At 46.0% G+C, this 18024-nt stretch overlaps 1 protein-coding gene across 1 annotated transcript in view; it reads left to right on the forward strand.

Annotated features, from left to right (window-relative positions):
- Nucleotides 1-18024, forward strand: part of LOC311108276 (putative E3 ubiquitin-protein ligase RNF144A-A) — a 54812-nt gene that overhangs the window by 15659 nt on the left and 21129 nt on the right. Inside the window, exon 2 of the mRNA XM_084150898.1 lies at nucleotides 16626-16788. Within this exon, the coding sequence (XP_084007024.1) occupies nucleotides 16626-16788 (163 nt within the window). The remainder of the gene's footprint in view (nucleotides 1-16625; nucleotides 16789-18024) is intronic.

Here is an 18024-nt window from a genome sequence, read left to right on the forward strand (position 1 = left end):
ATGTCTACCTTATTTCTGGATACATTTAGTCATATCTGTCTTATTTTCAAATTTTTATCGTAATGTCCCTCTGAGTATTATATAGTAGAAACACTAAGACTGAGTCCCAAATGGCACCTTATTCCCTATATAGTGCACTACTTTTAATCAGGGCCCTAACTATGGTTGCATCCCAAATGGCATCCTATTCCCTACAAAGTGCAACATTTTTGACCAGAGCCCTGTGGGCCCTGGACAAAAATAGTGTACTGTATAGGGAATAGGGTTCAATTTGGTACGAAGGCACTATGAGACATGTTGTCTGGAGTGATATCCATATAACACGTATTTTCTCATCTGTACTGTGTTTGAAGGAAAAGGTTGTTGTAATGACACTTTGTGGAGGATGTGATATGCCATGTGTCCATGTGTCATCAACATGTTCCTTTTTATAGTTTCAGACATTCATACACGGTCACATACTCTCACTCATGTTCCTAATATTAGAGTGGTGGGGGTGGGAGGGGGGTCTGGCTGTTGTTATTTTGGTCATCCACACACAAACACACTCCTCCAGGAGGTCCTCCTACATTACCTCTAGTGACCGTGCACCAAGTCCTTCAGTTCCATCTGTCTCCAACCCTGTCTCCACACTACCAGTACCAATCCACATGAATCACCTTAGGGTATAAAAGAGAACTCACTAGCTGTGTAGTCTAGTTACAGTAGTGGCGCATGGCTCTGTGGAAAGCAAGCTACACTCATTTCCATCTTTGTTCGTCAATAGGAACTTTGGACCATTGAGGCTTGAACTTGTCCCTGCTTTCATAACCCCCTGTGGTTCCAGTTCCACGGTAGCTTGTCCCTGCTTTCATAACCCCCTGTGGTTCCAGTTCCACGGTAGCTTGGTCCTGCTTTCATAACCTCCTGTGGTTCCAGTTCCACTGTAGCTTGGTCCTGCTTTCATAACCCCCTGTGGTTCCAGTTCCACGGTAGCTTGGTCCTGCTTTCATAACCCCCTGTGGTTCCAGTTCCACTGTAGCTTGTCCCTGCTTTCATAACCCCCTGTGGTTCCAGTTCCACGGTAGCTTGGTCGTTTCAGGGCTCAACACAGTCATGGTGCCTGGCCAGTCAATTCACAAAGTCCCTCTACTGTGAAGTGAGAGGAACGTGTGGTATATTTGAATAACGCTTCTCACATTCACTCACTCTTGGTTGAAATGATGTCTCTGAAATGAAGTCTCTCTCTCCCTCTCTCTGGAACTGTGTGGAGTGGAGAGAGGCTGGTCTGTGCTGTACTGTTCTGAACAGCTGTAGTGTTCTGTAGAGGCTGGTCTGTGCTGTACTGTTCTGAACAGCTGTAGTGTTCTGTAGAGGCTGGTCTGTGCTGTACTGTAATGAACAGCTGTAGTGTTCTGTAGAGGCTGGTCTGTGCTGTACTGTAATGAACAGCTGTAGTGTTCTGTAGAGGCTGGTCTGTGCTGTACTGTAATGAGCAGCTGTAGTGTTCTGTAGAGGCTGGTCTGTACTGTACTGTAATGAACAGCTGTAGTGTTCTGTAGAGGCTGGTCTGTGCTGTACTGTAATGAACAGCTGTAGTGTTCTGTAGAGGCTGGTCTGTGCTGTACTGTAATGAACAGCTGTAGTGTTCTGTAGAGGCTGGTCTGTGCTGTACTGTAATGAACAGCTGTAGTGTTCTGTAGAGGCTGGTCTGTGCTGTACTGTAATGAACAGCTGTAGTGTTCTGTAGAGGCTGGTCTGTGCTGTACTGTAATGAACAGCTGTAGTGTTTTATAGAGTCTGGTCTGTGCTGTACTGTAATGAACAGCTGTAGTGTTCTGTAGAGGCTGGTCTGTACTGTACTGTAATGAACAGCTGTAGTGTTCTGTAGAGGCTGGTCTGTGCTGTACTGTAATGAACAGCTGTAGTGTTCTGTAGAGGCTGGTCTGTGCTGTACTGTAATGAACAGCTGTAGTGTTCTGTAGAGGCTGGTCTGTACTGTACTGTAATGAACAGCTGTAGTGTTCTGTAGAGGCTGGTCTGTGCTGTACTGTTCTGAACAGCTGTAGTGTTCTGTAGAGGCTGGTCTGTGCTGTACTGTTCTGAACAGCTGTAGTGTTCTGTAGAGGCTGGTCTGTGCTGTACTGTTCTGAACAGCTGTAGTGTTCTGTAGAGGCTGGTCTGTGCTGTACTGTAATGAACAGCTGTAGTGTTCTGTAGAGGCTGGTCTGTGCACCTGTGGGCCCTGGACAAAAATAGTGTACTGTATAGGGAATAGGGTTCCATTTGGTACGAAGCCACTATGAGACATGTTGTCTGGAGTGATATCCATATAACACGTATTTTCTCATCTGTACTGTGTTTGAAGGAAAAGGTTGTTGTAATGACACTTTGTGGAGGATGTGATATGCCATGTGTCCATGTGTCATCAACATGTTCCTTTTTATAGTTTCAGACATTCATACACGGTCACATACTCTCACTCATGTTCCTAATATTAGAGTGGTGGGGGTGGGAGGGGGGTCTGGCTGTTGTTATTTTGGTCATCCACACACAAACACACTCCTCCAGGAGGTCCTCCTACATTACCTCTAGTGACCGTGCACCAAGTCCTTCAGTTCCATCTGTCTCCAACCCTGTCTCCACACTACCAGTACCAATCCACATGAATCACCTTAGGGTATGAAAGAGAACTCACTAGCTGTGTAGTCTAGTTACAGTAGTGGCGCATGGCTCTGTGGAAAGCAAGCTACACTCATTTCCATCTTTGTTCGTCAATAGGAACTTTGGACCGTTGAGGCTTGAACTTGTCCCTGCTTTCATAACCCCCTGTGGTTCCAGTTCCACTGTAGCTTGGTCCTGCTTTCATAACCCCCTGTGGTTCCAGTTCCACGGTAGCTTGTCCCTGCTTTCATAACCCCCTGTGGTTCCAGTTCCACTGTAGCTTGTCCCTGCTTTCATAACCCCCTGTGGTTCCAGTTCCACGGTATCTTGGTCCTGCTTTCATAACCCCCTGTGGTTCCAGTTCCACTGTAGCTTGGTCCTGCTTTCATAACCCCCTGTGGTTCCATTTCCACGGTAGCTTGTCCCTGCTTTCATAACCCCCTGTGGTTCCAGTTCCACAATAGCTTGTCCCTGCTTTCATAACCCCCTGTGGTTCCAGTTCCACTGTAGCTTGTCCCTGCTTTCATAACCCTTGTGGTTCCAGTTCCACGGTAGCTTGTCCCTGCTTTCATAACCCCCTGTGGTTCCAGTTCCACGGTAGCTTGTCCCTGCTTTCATAACCCCCTGTGGTTCCAGTTCCACTGTAGCTTGTCCCTGCTTTCATAACCCTTGTGGTTCCAGTTCCACGGTAGCTTGTCCCTGCTTTCATAACCCCTTGTGGTTCCAGTTCCACGGTAGCTTGGTCCTGCTTTCATAACCCCCTGTGGTTCCAGTTCCACTGTAGCTTGGTCCTGCTTTCATAACCCCCTGTGGTTCCAGTTCCACTGTAGCTTGGTCCTGCTTTCATAACCCCCTGTGGTTCCATTTCCACGGTAGCTTGTCCCTGCTTTCATAACCCCCTGTGGTTCCAGTTCCACAATAGCTTGTCCCTGCTTTCATAACCCCCTGTGGTTCCAGTTCCACTGTAGCTTGTCCCTGCTTTCATAACCCTTGTGGTTCCAGTTCCACGGTAGCTTGTCCCTGCTTTCATAACCCCCTGTGGTTCCAGTTCCACGGTAGCTTGTCCCTGCTTTCATAACCCCCTGTGGTTCCAGTTCCACTGTAGCTTGTCCCTGCTTTCATAACCCTTGTGGTTCCAGTTCCACGGTAGCTTGTCCCTGCTTTCATAACCCCTTGTGGTTCCAGTTTCACGTTAGCTTGTCCCTGCTTTCATAACCCCCTGTGGTTCCAGTTCCACGGTAGCTTGGTACTGCTTTCATAACCCCCTGTGGTTCCAGTTCCACTGTAGCTTGGCCGTTTCAGGGCTCAACACAGTCATGGTGCCTGGCCAGTCAATTCACAACTTCCCTCCACTGTGAAGTGAGAGGAACGTGTGGTATATTTGAATAACGCTTCTCACATTCACTCACTCTTGGTTGAAATGATGTCTCTGAAATGAAGTCTCTCTCTCCCTCTCTCTGGAACTGTGTGGAGTGGAGAGAGGCTGGACTGTGCTGTACTGTTCTGAACAGCTGTAGTGTTCTGTAGAGGCTGGTCTGTGCTGTACTGTTCTGAACAGCTGTAGTGTTCTGTAGAGGCTGGTCTGTGCTGTACTGTTCTGAACAGCTGTAGTGTTCTGTAGAGGCTGGTCTGTGCTGTACTGTTCTGAACAGCTGTAGTGTTCTGTAGAGGCTGGTCTGTGCTGTACTGTTCTGAACAGCTGTAGTGTTCTGTAGAGGCTGGTCTGTGCTGTACTGTAATGAGCAGCTGTAGTGTTCTGTAGAGGCTGGTCTGTGCTGTACTGTAATGAACAGCTGTAGTGTTCTGTAGAGGCTGGTCTGTGCTGTACTGTTCTGAACAGCTGTAGTGTTCTGTAGAGGCTGGTCTGTGCTGTACTGTTCTGAACAGCTGTAGTGTTCTGTAGAGGCTGGTCTGTGCTGTACTGTTCTGAACAGCTGTAGTGTTCTGTAGAGGCTGGTCTGTGCTGTACTGTTCTGAACAGCTGTAGTGTTCTGTAGAGGCTGGTCTGTGCTGTACTGTAATGAACAGCTGTAGTGTTCTATAGAGGCTGGTCTGTGCTGTACTGTAATGAACAGCTGTAGTGTTCTGTAGAGGCTGGTCTGTGCTGTACTGTTCTGAACAGCTGTAGTGTTCTGTAGAGGCTGGTCTGTGCTGTACTGTAATGAACAGCTGTAGTATTCTGCAGAGGCTGGTCTGTGCTGTACTGTTCTGAACAGCTGTAGTGTTTTATAGAGTCTGGTCTGTGCTGTACTGTAATGAACAGCTGTAGTGTTCTGTAGAGGCTGGTCTGTACTGTACTGTAATGAACAGCTGTAGTGTTCTGTAGAGGCTGGTCTGTGCTGTACTGTAATGAACAGCTGTAGTGTTCTGTAGAGGCTGGTCTGTGCTGTACTGTAATGAACAGCTGTAGTGTTCTGTAGAGGCTGGTCTGTACTGTACTGTAATGAACAGCTGTAGTGTTCTGTAGAGGCTGGTCTGTGCTGTACTGTTCTGAACAGCTGTAGTGTTCTGTAGAGGCTGGTCTGTGCTGTACTGTTCTGAACAGCTGTAGTGTTCTGTAGAGGCTGGTCTGTGCTGTACTGTTCTGAACAGCTGTAGTGTTCTGTAGAGGCTGGTCTGTGCTGTACTGTAATGAACAGCTGTAGTGTTCTGTAGAGGCTGGTCTGTGCTGTACTGTAATGGCCAGCTGTAGTGTTCTGTAGAGGCTGGTCTGTGCTGTACTCTTTCTGAACAGCTGTAGTGTTCTGTAGAGGCTGGTCTGTACTGTAATGAACAGCTGTAGTGTTCTGTAGAGGCTGGTCTGTGCTGTACTGTTCTGAACAGCTGTAGTGTTCTGTAGAGGCTGGTCTGTGCTGTACTGTAATGAACAGCTGTAGTATTCTGCAGAGGCTGGTCTGTGCTGTACTGTTCTGAACAGCTGTAGTGTTCTGTAGAGGCTGGTCTGTGCTGTACTGTAATGAACAGCTGTAGTGTTCTATAGAGGCTGGTCTGTGCTATACTGTAATGAACAGCTGTAGTGTTCTGTAGAGGCTGGTCTGTGCTGTACTGTAATGAACAGCTGTAGTGTTCTGTAGAGGCTGGTCTGTGCTGTACTGTAATGAACAGCTGTAGTGTTCTGTAGAGGCTGGTCTGTGCTGTACTGTTCTGAACAGCTGTAGTGTTCTGTAGAGGCTGGTCTGTGCTGTACTGTAATGAACAGCTGTAGTGTTCTGTAGAGGCTGGTCTGTACTGTAATGAACAGCTGTAGTGTTCTGTAGAGGCTGGTCTGTGCTGTACTGTTCTGAACAGCTGTAGTGTTCTGTAGAGGCTGGTCTGTGCTGTACTGTAATGAACAGCTGTAGTATTCTGCAGAGGCTGGTCTGTGCTGTACTGTTCTGAACAGCTGTAGTGTTCTGTAGAGGCTGGTCTGTGCTGTACTGTTCTGAACAGCTGTAGTGTTCTGTAGAGGCTGGTCTGTGCTGTACTGTAATGAACAGCTGTAGTGTTCTGTAGAGGCTGGTCTGTGCTGTACTGTTCTGAACAGCTGTAGTGTTCTGTAGAGGCTGGTCTGTGCTATACTGTAATGAACAGCTGTAGTGTTCTGTAGAGGCTGGTCTGTGCTGTACTGTAATGAACAGCTGTACTGTTCTGTAGAGGCTGGTCTGTGCTGTACTGTAATGAACAGCTGTAGTGTTCTGTAGAGGCTGGTCTGTGCTGTACTGTTCTGAACAGCTGTAGTGTTCTGTAGAGGCTGGTCTGTGCTGTACTGTAATGAACAGCTGTAGTGTTCTGTAGAGTCTGGTCTGTGCTGTACTGTAATGAACAGCTGTAGTGTTCTGTAGAGGCTGGTCTGTGCTGTACTGTTCTGAACAGCTGTAGTGTTCTGTAGAGGCTGGTCTGTGCTATACTGTAATGAACAGCTGTAGTGTTCTGTAGAGGCTGGTCTGTGCTGTACTGTAATGAACAGCTGTAGTGTTCTGTAGAGGCTGGTCTGTGCTGTACTGTTCTGAACAGCTGTAGTGTTCTGTAGAGGCTGGTCTGTGCTGTACTGTAATGAACAGCTGTAGTGTTCTGTAGAGGCTGGTCGGTGCTGTACTGTAATGAACAGCTGTAGTGTTCTGTTGAGGCTGGTCTGTGCTGTACTGTAATGAACAGCTGTAGTGTTCTGTAGAGGCTGGTCTGTGCTGTACTGTAATGAACAGCTGTAGTGTTCTATAGAGGCTGGTCTGTGCTGTACTGTAATGAACAGCTGTAGTGTTCTGTAGAGGCTGGTCTGTACTGTAATGAACAGCTGTAGTGTTCTGTAGAGGCTGGTCTGTGCTGTACTGTAATGAACAGCTGTAGTGTTCTGTAGAGGCTGGTCTGTGCTGTACTGTTCTGAACAGCTGTAGTGTTCTGTAGAGGCTGGTCTGTACTGTACTGTAATGAACAGCTGTAGTGTTCCGTAGAGGCTGGTCTGTGCTGTACTGTAATGAACAGCTGTAGTGTTCTATAGAGGCTGGTCTGTACTGTACTGTAATGAACAGCTGTAGTGTTCTATAGAGGCTGGTCTGTGCTGTACTGTAATGAACAGCTGTAGTGTTCTGTAGAGGCTGGTCTGTGCTGTACTGTAATGAACAGCTGTAGTGTTCTGTAGAGGCTGGTCTGTGCTGTACTGTAATGAACAGCTGTAGTGTTCTGTAGAGGCTGGTCTGTGCTGTACTGTTCTGAACAGCTGTAGTGTTCTGTAGAGGCTGGTCTGTGCTGTACTGTAATGAACAGCTGTAGTATTCTGCAGAGGCTGGTCTGTGCTGTACTGTTCTGAACAGCTGTAGTGTTTTATAGAGTCTGGTCTGTGCTGTACTGTAATGAACAGCTGTAGTGTTCTGTAGAGGCTGGTCTGTACTGTACTGTAATGAACAGCTGTAGTGTTCTGTAGAGGCTGGTCTGTGCTGTACTGTAATGAACAGCTCTAGTGTTCTGTAGAGGCTGGTCTGTGCTGTACTGTAATGAACAGCTGTAGTGTTCTGTAGAGGCTGGTCTGTACTGTACTGTAATGAACAGCTGTAGTGTTCTGTAGAGGCTGGTCTGTGCTGTACTGTTCTGAACAGCTGTAGTGTTCTGTAGAGGCTGGTCTGTGCTGTACTGTTCTGAACAGCTGTAGTGTTCTGTAGAGGCTGGTCTGTGCTGTACTGTTCTGAACAGCTGTAGTGTTCTGTAGAGGCTGGTCTGTGCTGTACTGTAATGAACAGCTGTAGTGTTCTGTAGAGGCTGGTCTGTGCTGTACTGTAATGGCCAGCTGTAGTGTTCTGTAGAGGCTGGTCTGTGCTGTACTCTTTCTGAACAGCTGTAGTGTTCTGTAGAGGCTGGTCTGTACTGTAATGAACAGCTGTAGTGTTCTGTAGAGGCTGGTCTGTGCTGTACTGTTCTGAACAGCTGTAGTGTTCTGTAGAGGCTGGTCTGTGCTGTACTGTAATGAACAGCTGTAGTATTCTGCAGAGGCTGGTCTGTGCTGTACTGTTCTGAACAGCTGTAGTGTTCTGTAGAGGCTGGTCTGTGCTGTACTGTTCTGAACAGCTGTAGTGTTCTGTAGAGGCTGGTCTGTGCTGTACTGTAATGAACAGCTGTAGTGTTCTATAGAGGCTGGTCTGTGCTATACTGTAATGAACAGCTGTAGTGTTCTGTAGAGGCTGGTCTGTGCTGTACTGTAATGAACAGCTGTAGTGTTCTGTAGAGGCTGGTCTGTGCTGTACTGTTCTGAACAGCTGTAGTGTTCTGTAGAGGCTGGTCTGTGCTGTACTGTAATGAACAGCTGTAGTGTTCTGTAGAGGCTGGTCTGTGCTGTACTGTAATGAACAGCTGTAGTGTTCTGTAGAGGCTGGTCTGTGCTGTACTGTTCTGAACAGCTGTAGTGTTCTGTAGAGGCTGGTCTGTGCTGTACTGTAATGAACAGCTGTAGTATTCTGCAGAGGCTGGTCTGTGCTGTACTGTTCTGAACAGCTGTAGTGTTTTATAGAGTCTGGTCTGTGCTGTACTGTAATGAACAGCTGTAGTGTTCTGTAGAGGCTGGTCTGTACTGTACTGTAATGAACAGCTGTAGTGTTCTGTAGAGGCTGGTCTGTGCTGTACTGTAATGAACAGCTGTAGTGTTCTGTAGAGGCTGGTCTGTGCTGTACTGTAATGAACAGCTGTAGTGTTCTGTAGAGGCTGGTCTGTACTGTACTGTAATGAACAGCTGTAGTGTTCTGTAGAGGCTGGTCTGTGCTGTACTGTTCTGAACAGCTGTAGTGTTCTGTAGAGGCTGGTCTGTGCTGTACTGTTCTGAACAGCTGTAGTGTTCTGTAGAGGCTGGTCTGTGCTGTACTGTTCTGAACAGCTGTAGTGTTCTGTAGAGGCTGGTCTGTGCTGTACTGTAATGAACAGCTGTAGTGTTCTGTAGAGGCTGGTCTGTGCTGTACTGTAATGGCCAGCTGTAGTGTTCTGTAGAGGCTGGTCTGTGCTGTACTCTTTCTGAACAGCTGTAGTGTTCTGTAGAGGCTGGTCTGTACTGTAATGAACAGCTGTAGCGTTCTGTAGAGGCTGGTCTGTGCTGTACTGTTCTGAACAGCTGTAGTGTTCTGTAGAGGCTGGTCTGTGCTGTACTGTAATGAACAGCTGTAGTATTCTGCAGAGGCTGGTCTGTGCTGTACTGTTCTGAACAGCTGTAGTGTTCTGTAGAGGCTGGTCTGTGCTGTACTGTTCTGAACAGCTGTAGTGTTCTGTAGAGGCTGGTCTGTGCTGTACTGTAATGAACAGCTGTAGTGTTCTATAGAGGCTGGTCTGTGCTATACTGTAATGAACAGCTGTAGTGTTCTGTAGAGGCTGGTCTGTGCTGTACTGTAATGAACAGCTGTAGTGTTCTGTAGAGGCTGGTCTGTGCTGTACTGTTCTGAACAGCTGTAGTGTTCTGTAGAGGCTGGTCTGTGCTGTACTGTAATGAACAGCTGTAGTGTTCTGTAGAGGCTGGTCTGTACTGTACTGTAATGAACAGCTGTAGTGTTCTGTAGAGGCTGGTCTGTGCTGTACTGTAATGAACAGCTGTAGTGTTCTGTAGAGGCTGGTCTGTGCTGTACTGTAATGAACAGCTGTAGTGTTCTGTAGAGGCTGGTCTGTACTGTACTGTAATGAACAGCTGTAGTGTTCTGTAGAGGCTGGTCTGTGCTGTACTGTTCTGAACAGCTGTAGTGTTCTGTAGAGGCTGGTCTGTGCTGTACTGTTCTGAACAGCTGTAGTGTTCTGTAGAGGCTGGTCTGTGCTGTACTGTTCTGAACAGCTGTAGTGTTCTGTAGAGGCTGGTCTGTGCTGTACTGTAATGAACAGCTGTAGTGTTCTGTAGAGGCTGGTCTGTGCTGTACTGTAATGGCCAGCTGTAGTGTTCTGTAGAGGCTGGTCTGTGCTGTACTCTTTCTGAACAGCTGTAGTGTTCTGTAGAGGCTGGTCTGTACTGTAATGAACAGCTGTAGCGTTCTGTAGAGGCTGGTCTGTGCTGTACTGTTCTGAACAGCTGTAGTGTTCTGTAGAGGCTGGTCTGTGCTGTACTGTAATGAACAGCTGTAGTATTCTGCAGAGGCTGGTCTGTGCTGTACTGTTCTGAACAGCTGTAGTGTTCTGTAGAGGCTGGTCTGTGCTATACTGTAATGAACAGCTGTAGTGTTCTGTAGAGGCTGGTCTGTGCTGTAGTGTTCTGTAAAGACTGGTCATGGCTCACATCAACAGCATAATCCCAGAAACCCTAGACCCACTCCAATTTGCATACCGCCCCAACAGATCCACAGATGATGCAATCTCTATCGCACTCCACACTGCCCTTTCCCACCTGGACAAGAGGAACACCTACGTGAGAATGCTATTCATTGACTACAGCTCAGCATTCAACACCATAGTGCCCTCAAAGCTCATCACTAAGCTAAGGATCCTGGGACTAAACACCTCCCTCTGCAACTGGATCCTGGACTTCCTGACGGGCCGCCCCCAGGTGGTAAGGGTAGGTAACAACACATCTGCCACACTGATCCTCAACACGGGGGCCCCTCAGGGGTGCGTGCTCAGTCCCCTCCTGTACTCTCTGTTCACCCATGACTGCATGGCCAGGCACGACTCCAACACCATCATTAAGTTTGCCGACGACACAACAGTGGTAGGCCTGATCACCGACAACGATGAGACAGCCTATAGGGAGGAGGTCAGAGATCTGGCCGTGTGGTGCCAGGACAACAACCTCTCCCTCAACGTGACCAAGACAAAGGAGATGATTGTGGACTACAGGAAAAAAAAAGAGGACTGAGCACGCCCCCATTCTCATCGACGGGGCTGTAGTGGAACAGGTTGAGAGCTTCAAGTTCCTTGGTGTCCACATCACCAACGAACTATCATGGTCCAAACACACCAAGACAGTCGTGAAGAGGGCACGACAAAGCCTATTCCCCCTCAGGAGACTAAAAAGATTTGGCATGGGTCCTCAGATCCTCAAAAAATTCTACAGCTGCACCATCGAGAGCATCCTGACTGGTTGCATCACCGCCTGGTATGGCAACTGCTTGGCCTCTGACCGCAAGGCACTACAGAGGGTAGTGCGTACGGCCCAGTACATCACTGGGGCAAAGCTCCCTGCCATCCAGGACCTCTATACCAGGCGGTGTCAGAGGAAGGCCCTCAAAATTGTCAAAGACTCCAGTCACCCTAGTCATAGACTGTTCTCTCTGCTACCGCACGGCAAGCGGTACCGGAGTGCCAAGTCTAGGTCCAAAAGACTTCTCAACAGCTTCTACCCCCAAGCCATAAGACTCCTGAACAGCTAATCATGGCTACCCGGACTATTTGCACTGCCCCCCCACCCCATCCTTTTTACGCTGCTGCTACTCTGTTAAGTATTTATGCATAGTCACTTTAACTCTACCCACATGTACATATTGCCTCAACTGCCTCAACTGGCCGGTGCCCCCGCACGTTTACTATGCAACGGTACCCCCCTGTATATATAGCCTCCCTACTGTCACTTTATTCTATTGTATATATAGCCTCCCTACTGTCACTTTATTTTTTACTTCTGCTCTTTTTTTTCTCAACACTTTTTTGTTGTTGTTTTATTCTTACTTTTTTGTTTAAAATAAATGCACTGTTGGTTAAGGGCTGTAAGTAAGCATTTCACTGTAATGTCTGCACCTGTTGTATTCGGCGCATGTGACCAATAAAATTTGATTTGATTTGATTTGATTTGCTGTACTGTAATGAACAGCTGTAGTGTTCTGTAGAGGCTGGTCTGTGCTGTACTGTAATGAACAGCTGTAGTGTTCTGTAGAGGCTGGTCTGTGCTGTACTGTTCTGAACAGCTGTAGTGTTCTGTAGAGGCTGGTCTGTGCTGTACTGTAATGAACAGCTGTAGTGTTCTGTAGAGGCTGGTCTGTGCTGTACTGTAATGAACAGCTGTAGTGTTCTGTAGAGGCTGGTCTGTGCTGTACTGTAATGAACAGCTGTAGTGTTCTGTAGAGGCTGGTCTGTGCTGTACTGTAATGAACAGCTGTAGTGTTCTGTAGAGGCTGGTCTGTACTGTAATGAACAGCTGTAGTGTTCTGTAGAGGCTGGTCTGTGCTGTACTGTAATGAACAGCTGTAGTGTTCTGTAGAGGCTGGTCTGTGCTGTACTGTTCTGAACAGCTGTAGTGTTCTGTAGAGGCTGGTCTGTACTGTACTGTAATGAACAGCTGTAGTGTTCCGTAGAGGCTGGTCTGTGCTGTACTGTAATGAACAGCTGTAGTGTTCTATAGAGGCTGGTCTGTACTGTAATGAACAGCTGTAGTGTTCTATAGAGGCTGGTCTGTGCTGTACTGTAATGAACAGCTGTAGTGTTCTGTAGAGGCTGGTCTGTGCTGTACTGTAATGAACAGCTGTAGTGTTCTGTAGAGGCTGGTCTGTGCTGTACTGTAATGAACAGCTGTAGTGTTCTGTAGAGGCTGGTCTGTGCTGTACTGTAATGAACAGCTGTAGTGTTCTGTAGAGGCTGGTCTGTACTGTACTGTAATGAACAGCTGTAGTGTTCTGTAGAGGCTGGTCTGTACTGTACTGTTCTGAAAAGTCAGTCAGAGAGGTAGTACCCACCTCACTGTTCTCTATCTGTCACAGGATAAAGAGACAGAGAGAGAGAGGCAGAGGGAGAGAAAAAAAGAGATAGGGCTGTCATTCCACCTCAAAAAGAACAAGAAAGAGGATTTCAACACTCACCTTCTCAGATTGTTCTGAAATCGTTTCTGTAGTTAGAAACATTATTTTGTTGAAATATAATTTGATCTCTGAGAAATTAACCTAATTGATTACAGTATCAGTTCTCTATATCTGACAAGTAGTATGGAGCTGCTGCATGGAGTATTGCTTCTTCATCCTTTGTAATGTATACCCTGTGAATCTGGGGATGTTTTTTTTCCCCCTGTTCAGAGAAATTTGCCATTGAAGTCGCTTGCATTATTTACCATAAATGAGTGTGAAAGTACCACGTTTTGCCCAATAGATGCCGCTGTTCGTGCTACTGCCACCACACCCTTTTATCCATGTTGCTGGTGTCTTGTGTTTATTATACTGAACAAAAATATAAACACAACATGTAAAGTGTTGATCCCATGTTTCATGAGCTGAAATAAAAGATCTCAGAAATGTTCCATACGCACAAAAAGCTTATTTCTCTAAAATGTTGTGCACAAATTTGTTTACATCCCTGTTAGTCAGCATTTCTTATTTGCCAAGATAATCCATCTACCTGACAGGTGTGGCATATGAAGAAGCTGATTAAACAGCATGGTCATTACACAGGTGCACCTTGTGCTGGGGACAATAAAAGGCAACTCTAAAATGTGCAGTTTTGTTACACAACACAATGCCACAGATGTGAGTGCATACATTTTCATGTGTCCCATTCATTCTTACTGTTATGTGTTCCCATTCGTTCTGTTGGTAAATCTGTTTCCTTTGCAAAGTGAATAATGACTTTACTGGAAGACAGGAGTCACGTAATAATGTATTCTAACATTGTGGCCAAGCAGGGCAGCCTTCATCTGTATACACACAGCATTCATTCATGTGATTATGGCAATGTTGATAAAATGATTTAGAAATTAGCGAAGGGCTGAACATAATATGTTTAATATCCTGTTCTATTGCTGTTGGAGTCAACCTGGTAGTCTATGGTCATAATGGGTTTGCTACGAAATGAAAGACTCTCTCCATCCCACCCGCTCTGAACCGTCCCTCGCTTTCTGTGTATTAATGTGATAACATCAGTTAGGATTATGTCTACCTTATTTCTGGATACATTTAGTCATATCTGACTTATTTTCAAATTTTTATCGTAATGTCCCTCTGAGTATTATATAGTAGAAACACTAAGACTGAGTCCCAAATGGCACCTTATTCCCTATATAGTGCACTACTTTTAATCAGGGCCCTAACTATGGTTGCATCCCAAATGGCATCCTATTCCCTACAAAGTGCAAAATTTTTGACCAGAGCCCTGTGGGCCCTGGACAAAAATAGTGTACTGTATAGGGAATAGGGTTCCATTTGGTACGAAGGCACTATGAGACATGTTGTCTGGAGTGATATCCATATAACACGTATTTTCTCATCTGTACTGTGTTTGAAGGAAAAGGTTGTTGTAATGACACTTTGTGGAGGATGTGATATGCCATGTGTCTATGTGTCATCAACATGTTCCTTTTTATAGTTTCAGACATTCATACACAGTCACATACTCTCACTCATGTTCCTAATATTAGAGTGGTGGGGGTGGGAGGGGGGTCTGGCTGTTGTTATTTTGGTCATCCACACACAAACACACTCCTCCAGGAGGTCCTCCTACATTACCTCTAGTGACCGTGCACCAAGTCCTTCAGTTCCATCTGTCTCCAACCCTGTCTCCACACTACCAGTACCAATCCACATGAATCACCTTAGGGTATAAAAGAGAACTCACTAGCTGTGTAGTCTAGTTACAGTAGTGGCGCATGGCTCTGTGGAAAGCAAGCTACACTCATTTCCATCTTTGTTCGTCAATAGGAACTTTGGACCGTTGAGGCTTGAACTTGTCCCTGCTTTCATAACCCCCTGTGGTTCCAGTTCCACGGTAGCTTGTCCCTGCTTTCATAACCCCCTGTGGTTCCAGTTCCACGTTAGCTTGTCCCTGCTTTCATAACCCCTTGTGGTTCCAGTTTCACGTTAGCTTGTCCCTGCTTTCATAACCCCCTGTGGTTCCAGTTCCACTGTAGCTTGTCCCTGCTTTCATAACCCCCTGTGGTTCCAGTTCCACGGTAGCTTGTCCCTGCTTTCATAACCCCCTGTGGTTCCAGTTCCACAGTACCTTGGCCGTTTCAGGGCTCAACACAGTCATGGTGCCTGGCCAGTCAATTCACAACTTCCCTCTACTGTGAAGTGAGAGGAACGTGTGGTATATTTGAATAACGCTTCTCACATTCACTCACTCTTGGTTGAAATGATGTCTCTGAAATGAAGTCTCTCTCTCCCTCTCTCTGGAACTGTGTGGAGTGGAGAGAGGCTGGACTGTGCTGTACTGTAATGAACAGCTGTAGTGTTCTGTAGAGGCTGGACTGTGCTGTACTGTAATGAACAGCTATAGTGTTCTGTAGAGGCTGGTCTGTGCTGTACTGTAATGAACAGCTGTAGTGTTCTGTAGAGGCTGGTCTGTGCTGTACTGTAATGAACAGCTGTAGTGTTCAGTAGAGGCTGGTCTGTGCTGTACTGTAATGAACAGCTGTAGTGTTCTGTAGAGGCTGGTCTGTGCTGTACTGTAATGAACAGCTGTAGTGTTCTGTAGAGGCTGGTCTGTGCTGTACTGTAATGAACAGCTGTAGTGTTCTGTAGAGGCTGGTCTGTGCTGTACTGTAATGAACAGCTGTAGTGTTCTGTAGAGGCTGGTCTGTGCTGTACTGTAATGAACAGCTGTAGTGTTCTGTAGAGGCTGGTCTGTGCTGTACTGTTCTGAACAGCTGTAGTGTTCTGTAGAGGCTGGTCTGTGCTGTACTGTAATGAACAGCTGTAGTGTTCTGTAGAGGCTGGTCTGTGCTGTACTGTAATGAACAGCTATAGTGTTCTGTAGAGGCTGGTCTGTGCTGTACTGTAATGAACAGCTGTAGTGTTCTGTAGAGGCTGGTCTGTGCTGTACTGTTCTGAACAGCTGTAGTGTTCTGTAGAGGCTGGTCTGTACTGTACTGTAATGAACAGCTGTAGTGTTCTGTAGAGGCTGGTCTGTGCTGTACTGTAATGAACAGCTGTAGTGTTCTGTAGAGGCTGGTCTGTGCTGTACTGTAATGAACAGCTGTAGTGTTCTGTAGAGGCTGGTCTGTGCTGTACTGTTCTGAACAGCTGTAGTGTTCTATAGAGGCTGGTCTGTGCTGTACTGTAATGAACAGCTGTAGTGTTCTGTAGAGGCTGGTCTGTGCTGTACTGTAATGAACAGCTGTAGTGTTCTGTAGAGGCTGGTCTGTGCTGTACTGTTCTGAACAGCTGTAGTGTTCTGTAGAGGCTGTAAGCTCTTACGTGGAGGGGGAGAGGGAGAGGGAGGGGGAACGCTCTTAGTTATATGGGCTCCGCAAAACTGTTCACTCTCAAAAGCAGCAACTAAGGATGACAGTGTTGCTTTCATGACTCCATAACGCCTTCAAAAGTGCTAGACAGATTTGAATATTCATTACAAAATAACCTAAATGAATTTTTAGACAAGCTGTTGTTATAAAGAACTTGTTGTGAAGAACCTTAGAAGAAACACTGTTCATTCAATGAAAAGTTGATGGACGGTCAAATTGAAAATCATCAAACCAGTGATGTCATCTGATGGTATTAATTTCCAATGAAGACAAATAGAAAGATAATAATAATAATAACAATAATCATAATAATCTAGGCTGACTTGCTCACTGGTATTCTACAATGAATGAATTATTAATTATTACAGTATTACTGATCTTATGACCCTCTGTGTTCCAGGTCACCTGTACCAGACATTATGACGACGGGCCCGTCGGCACGGTACCGTCCCACCTGGGACCTGGCCCTGGACCCCCTGATGTCCTGCAAGCTGTGCCTTGGGGAGTTCCCCTGCGAGCAGATGACCACCATCAGCCAGTGCCAATGTGTCTTCTGCAGCCTGGTCAGTAGATACAACCAACACACCTGAATGGGTCATGTTCATTAGGCACAAAATGGAAGAAAACAGACGGAATCACACTCTTACTTACTTACTTTATTGTCCCCATGGGGAAATGTTGTTGCAGTGTCATGTACACATTTAAAGTGGCGTTAAATACAAAACAAGATTGACAATACAACTTTCAATAACAGTCACGCACCAATAAAAGTAGGAAATAAGAAATAAAACATTTAAAACATTTAAAACAAAGACTAGCCTGCTGGCCTTACGGGGTCAATGAGAATATTTGCCCGAGCTATTTAAGAGGGATATCACACCTGGCACAAATGATTGTCTCGTTCTATTTTTCCTGCTGAGGGGTGCCCTATACCTACGCCCAGAGGGGAGTAATTCAAAGTCCAAGTACAGGGGGTGACTTGGGTCTAAAATGATTTTGTGAGCCTTACGGAGGGCCCTGACCTTAAAGATCTCATCCAGGCCTGTCTGTTTGACTCCAAGTACCTTACTTGCTGTGGTAATAATCCTTCTCAGCATGTTTCTCTGACTGACAGTGGCATTGCCAAACCAACAAACAATACAAAAAGTTAAAATACTTTCAATAAAGGATTTGTAAAACAGAGTCAATATAGTACAGTCTATATTAAAAGAACCCAACTTTTTTAGAAAGTACAGTCTCTGTTGGCTCTTTTTGTAGATCTGGTCTGTACATTTACTCCACTCTTCACCAAGCACAGATCTACTTAAGTCAGTAGCAGTATTGAATTGATCATTTCTATTCACATTAATATATAAAAGTGGTTAGAACAGAACAGGGAAGGAAGAGGAATTTTTAAGCATTTTTAAGCTATTAAACAGATAGAGTACATGGCTTTATTAAGACGGTTGTGTTAATTAAGTACCAAACAGAAAACAGAGTGAAACAGGGAGGGACTACCTGAACTTGTCCAGTAGGAAATGCACGTTTTCGTGTTCTGTTGCAAAACGTTTTGCTACGGTGTGCCTTAATGAATAAGACAGAAAGTGAAAATGTTTATTTTATTTTATTGGATACTTCTAGGTAGTCCCTCCCCGTTTCAGTCTGTTTTCTTTCGTTTGGTGCCTAATGAACTCAACCCAGTCTTAATGTATCCTGATATAGCCATGTACTCTGACTGTGCACTTTCCCCTAGTACTCCTACACTTGAAAGGAAGTGTGCCTACTTAAGTAGAGCTGCACTTAGTGAAGAGTGTGATTGA

This window comes from Coregonus lavaretus, assembly GCF_964263955.1.
Source record: "Coregonus lavaretus genome assembly, chromosome: 33".
NCBI lineage: Eukaryota > Metazoa > Chordata > Actinopteri > Salmoniformes > Salmonidae > Coregonus > Coregonus lavaretus.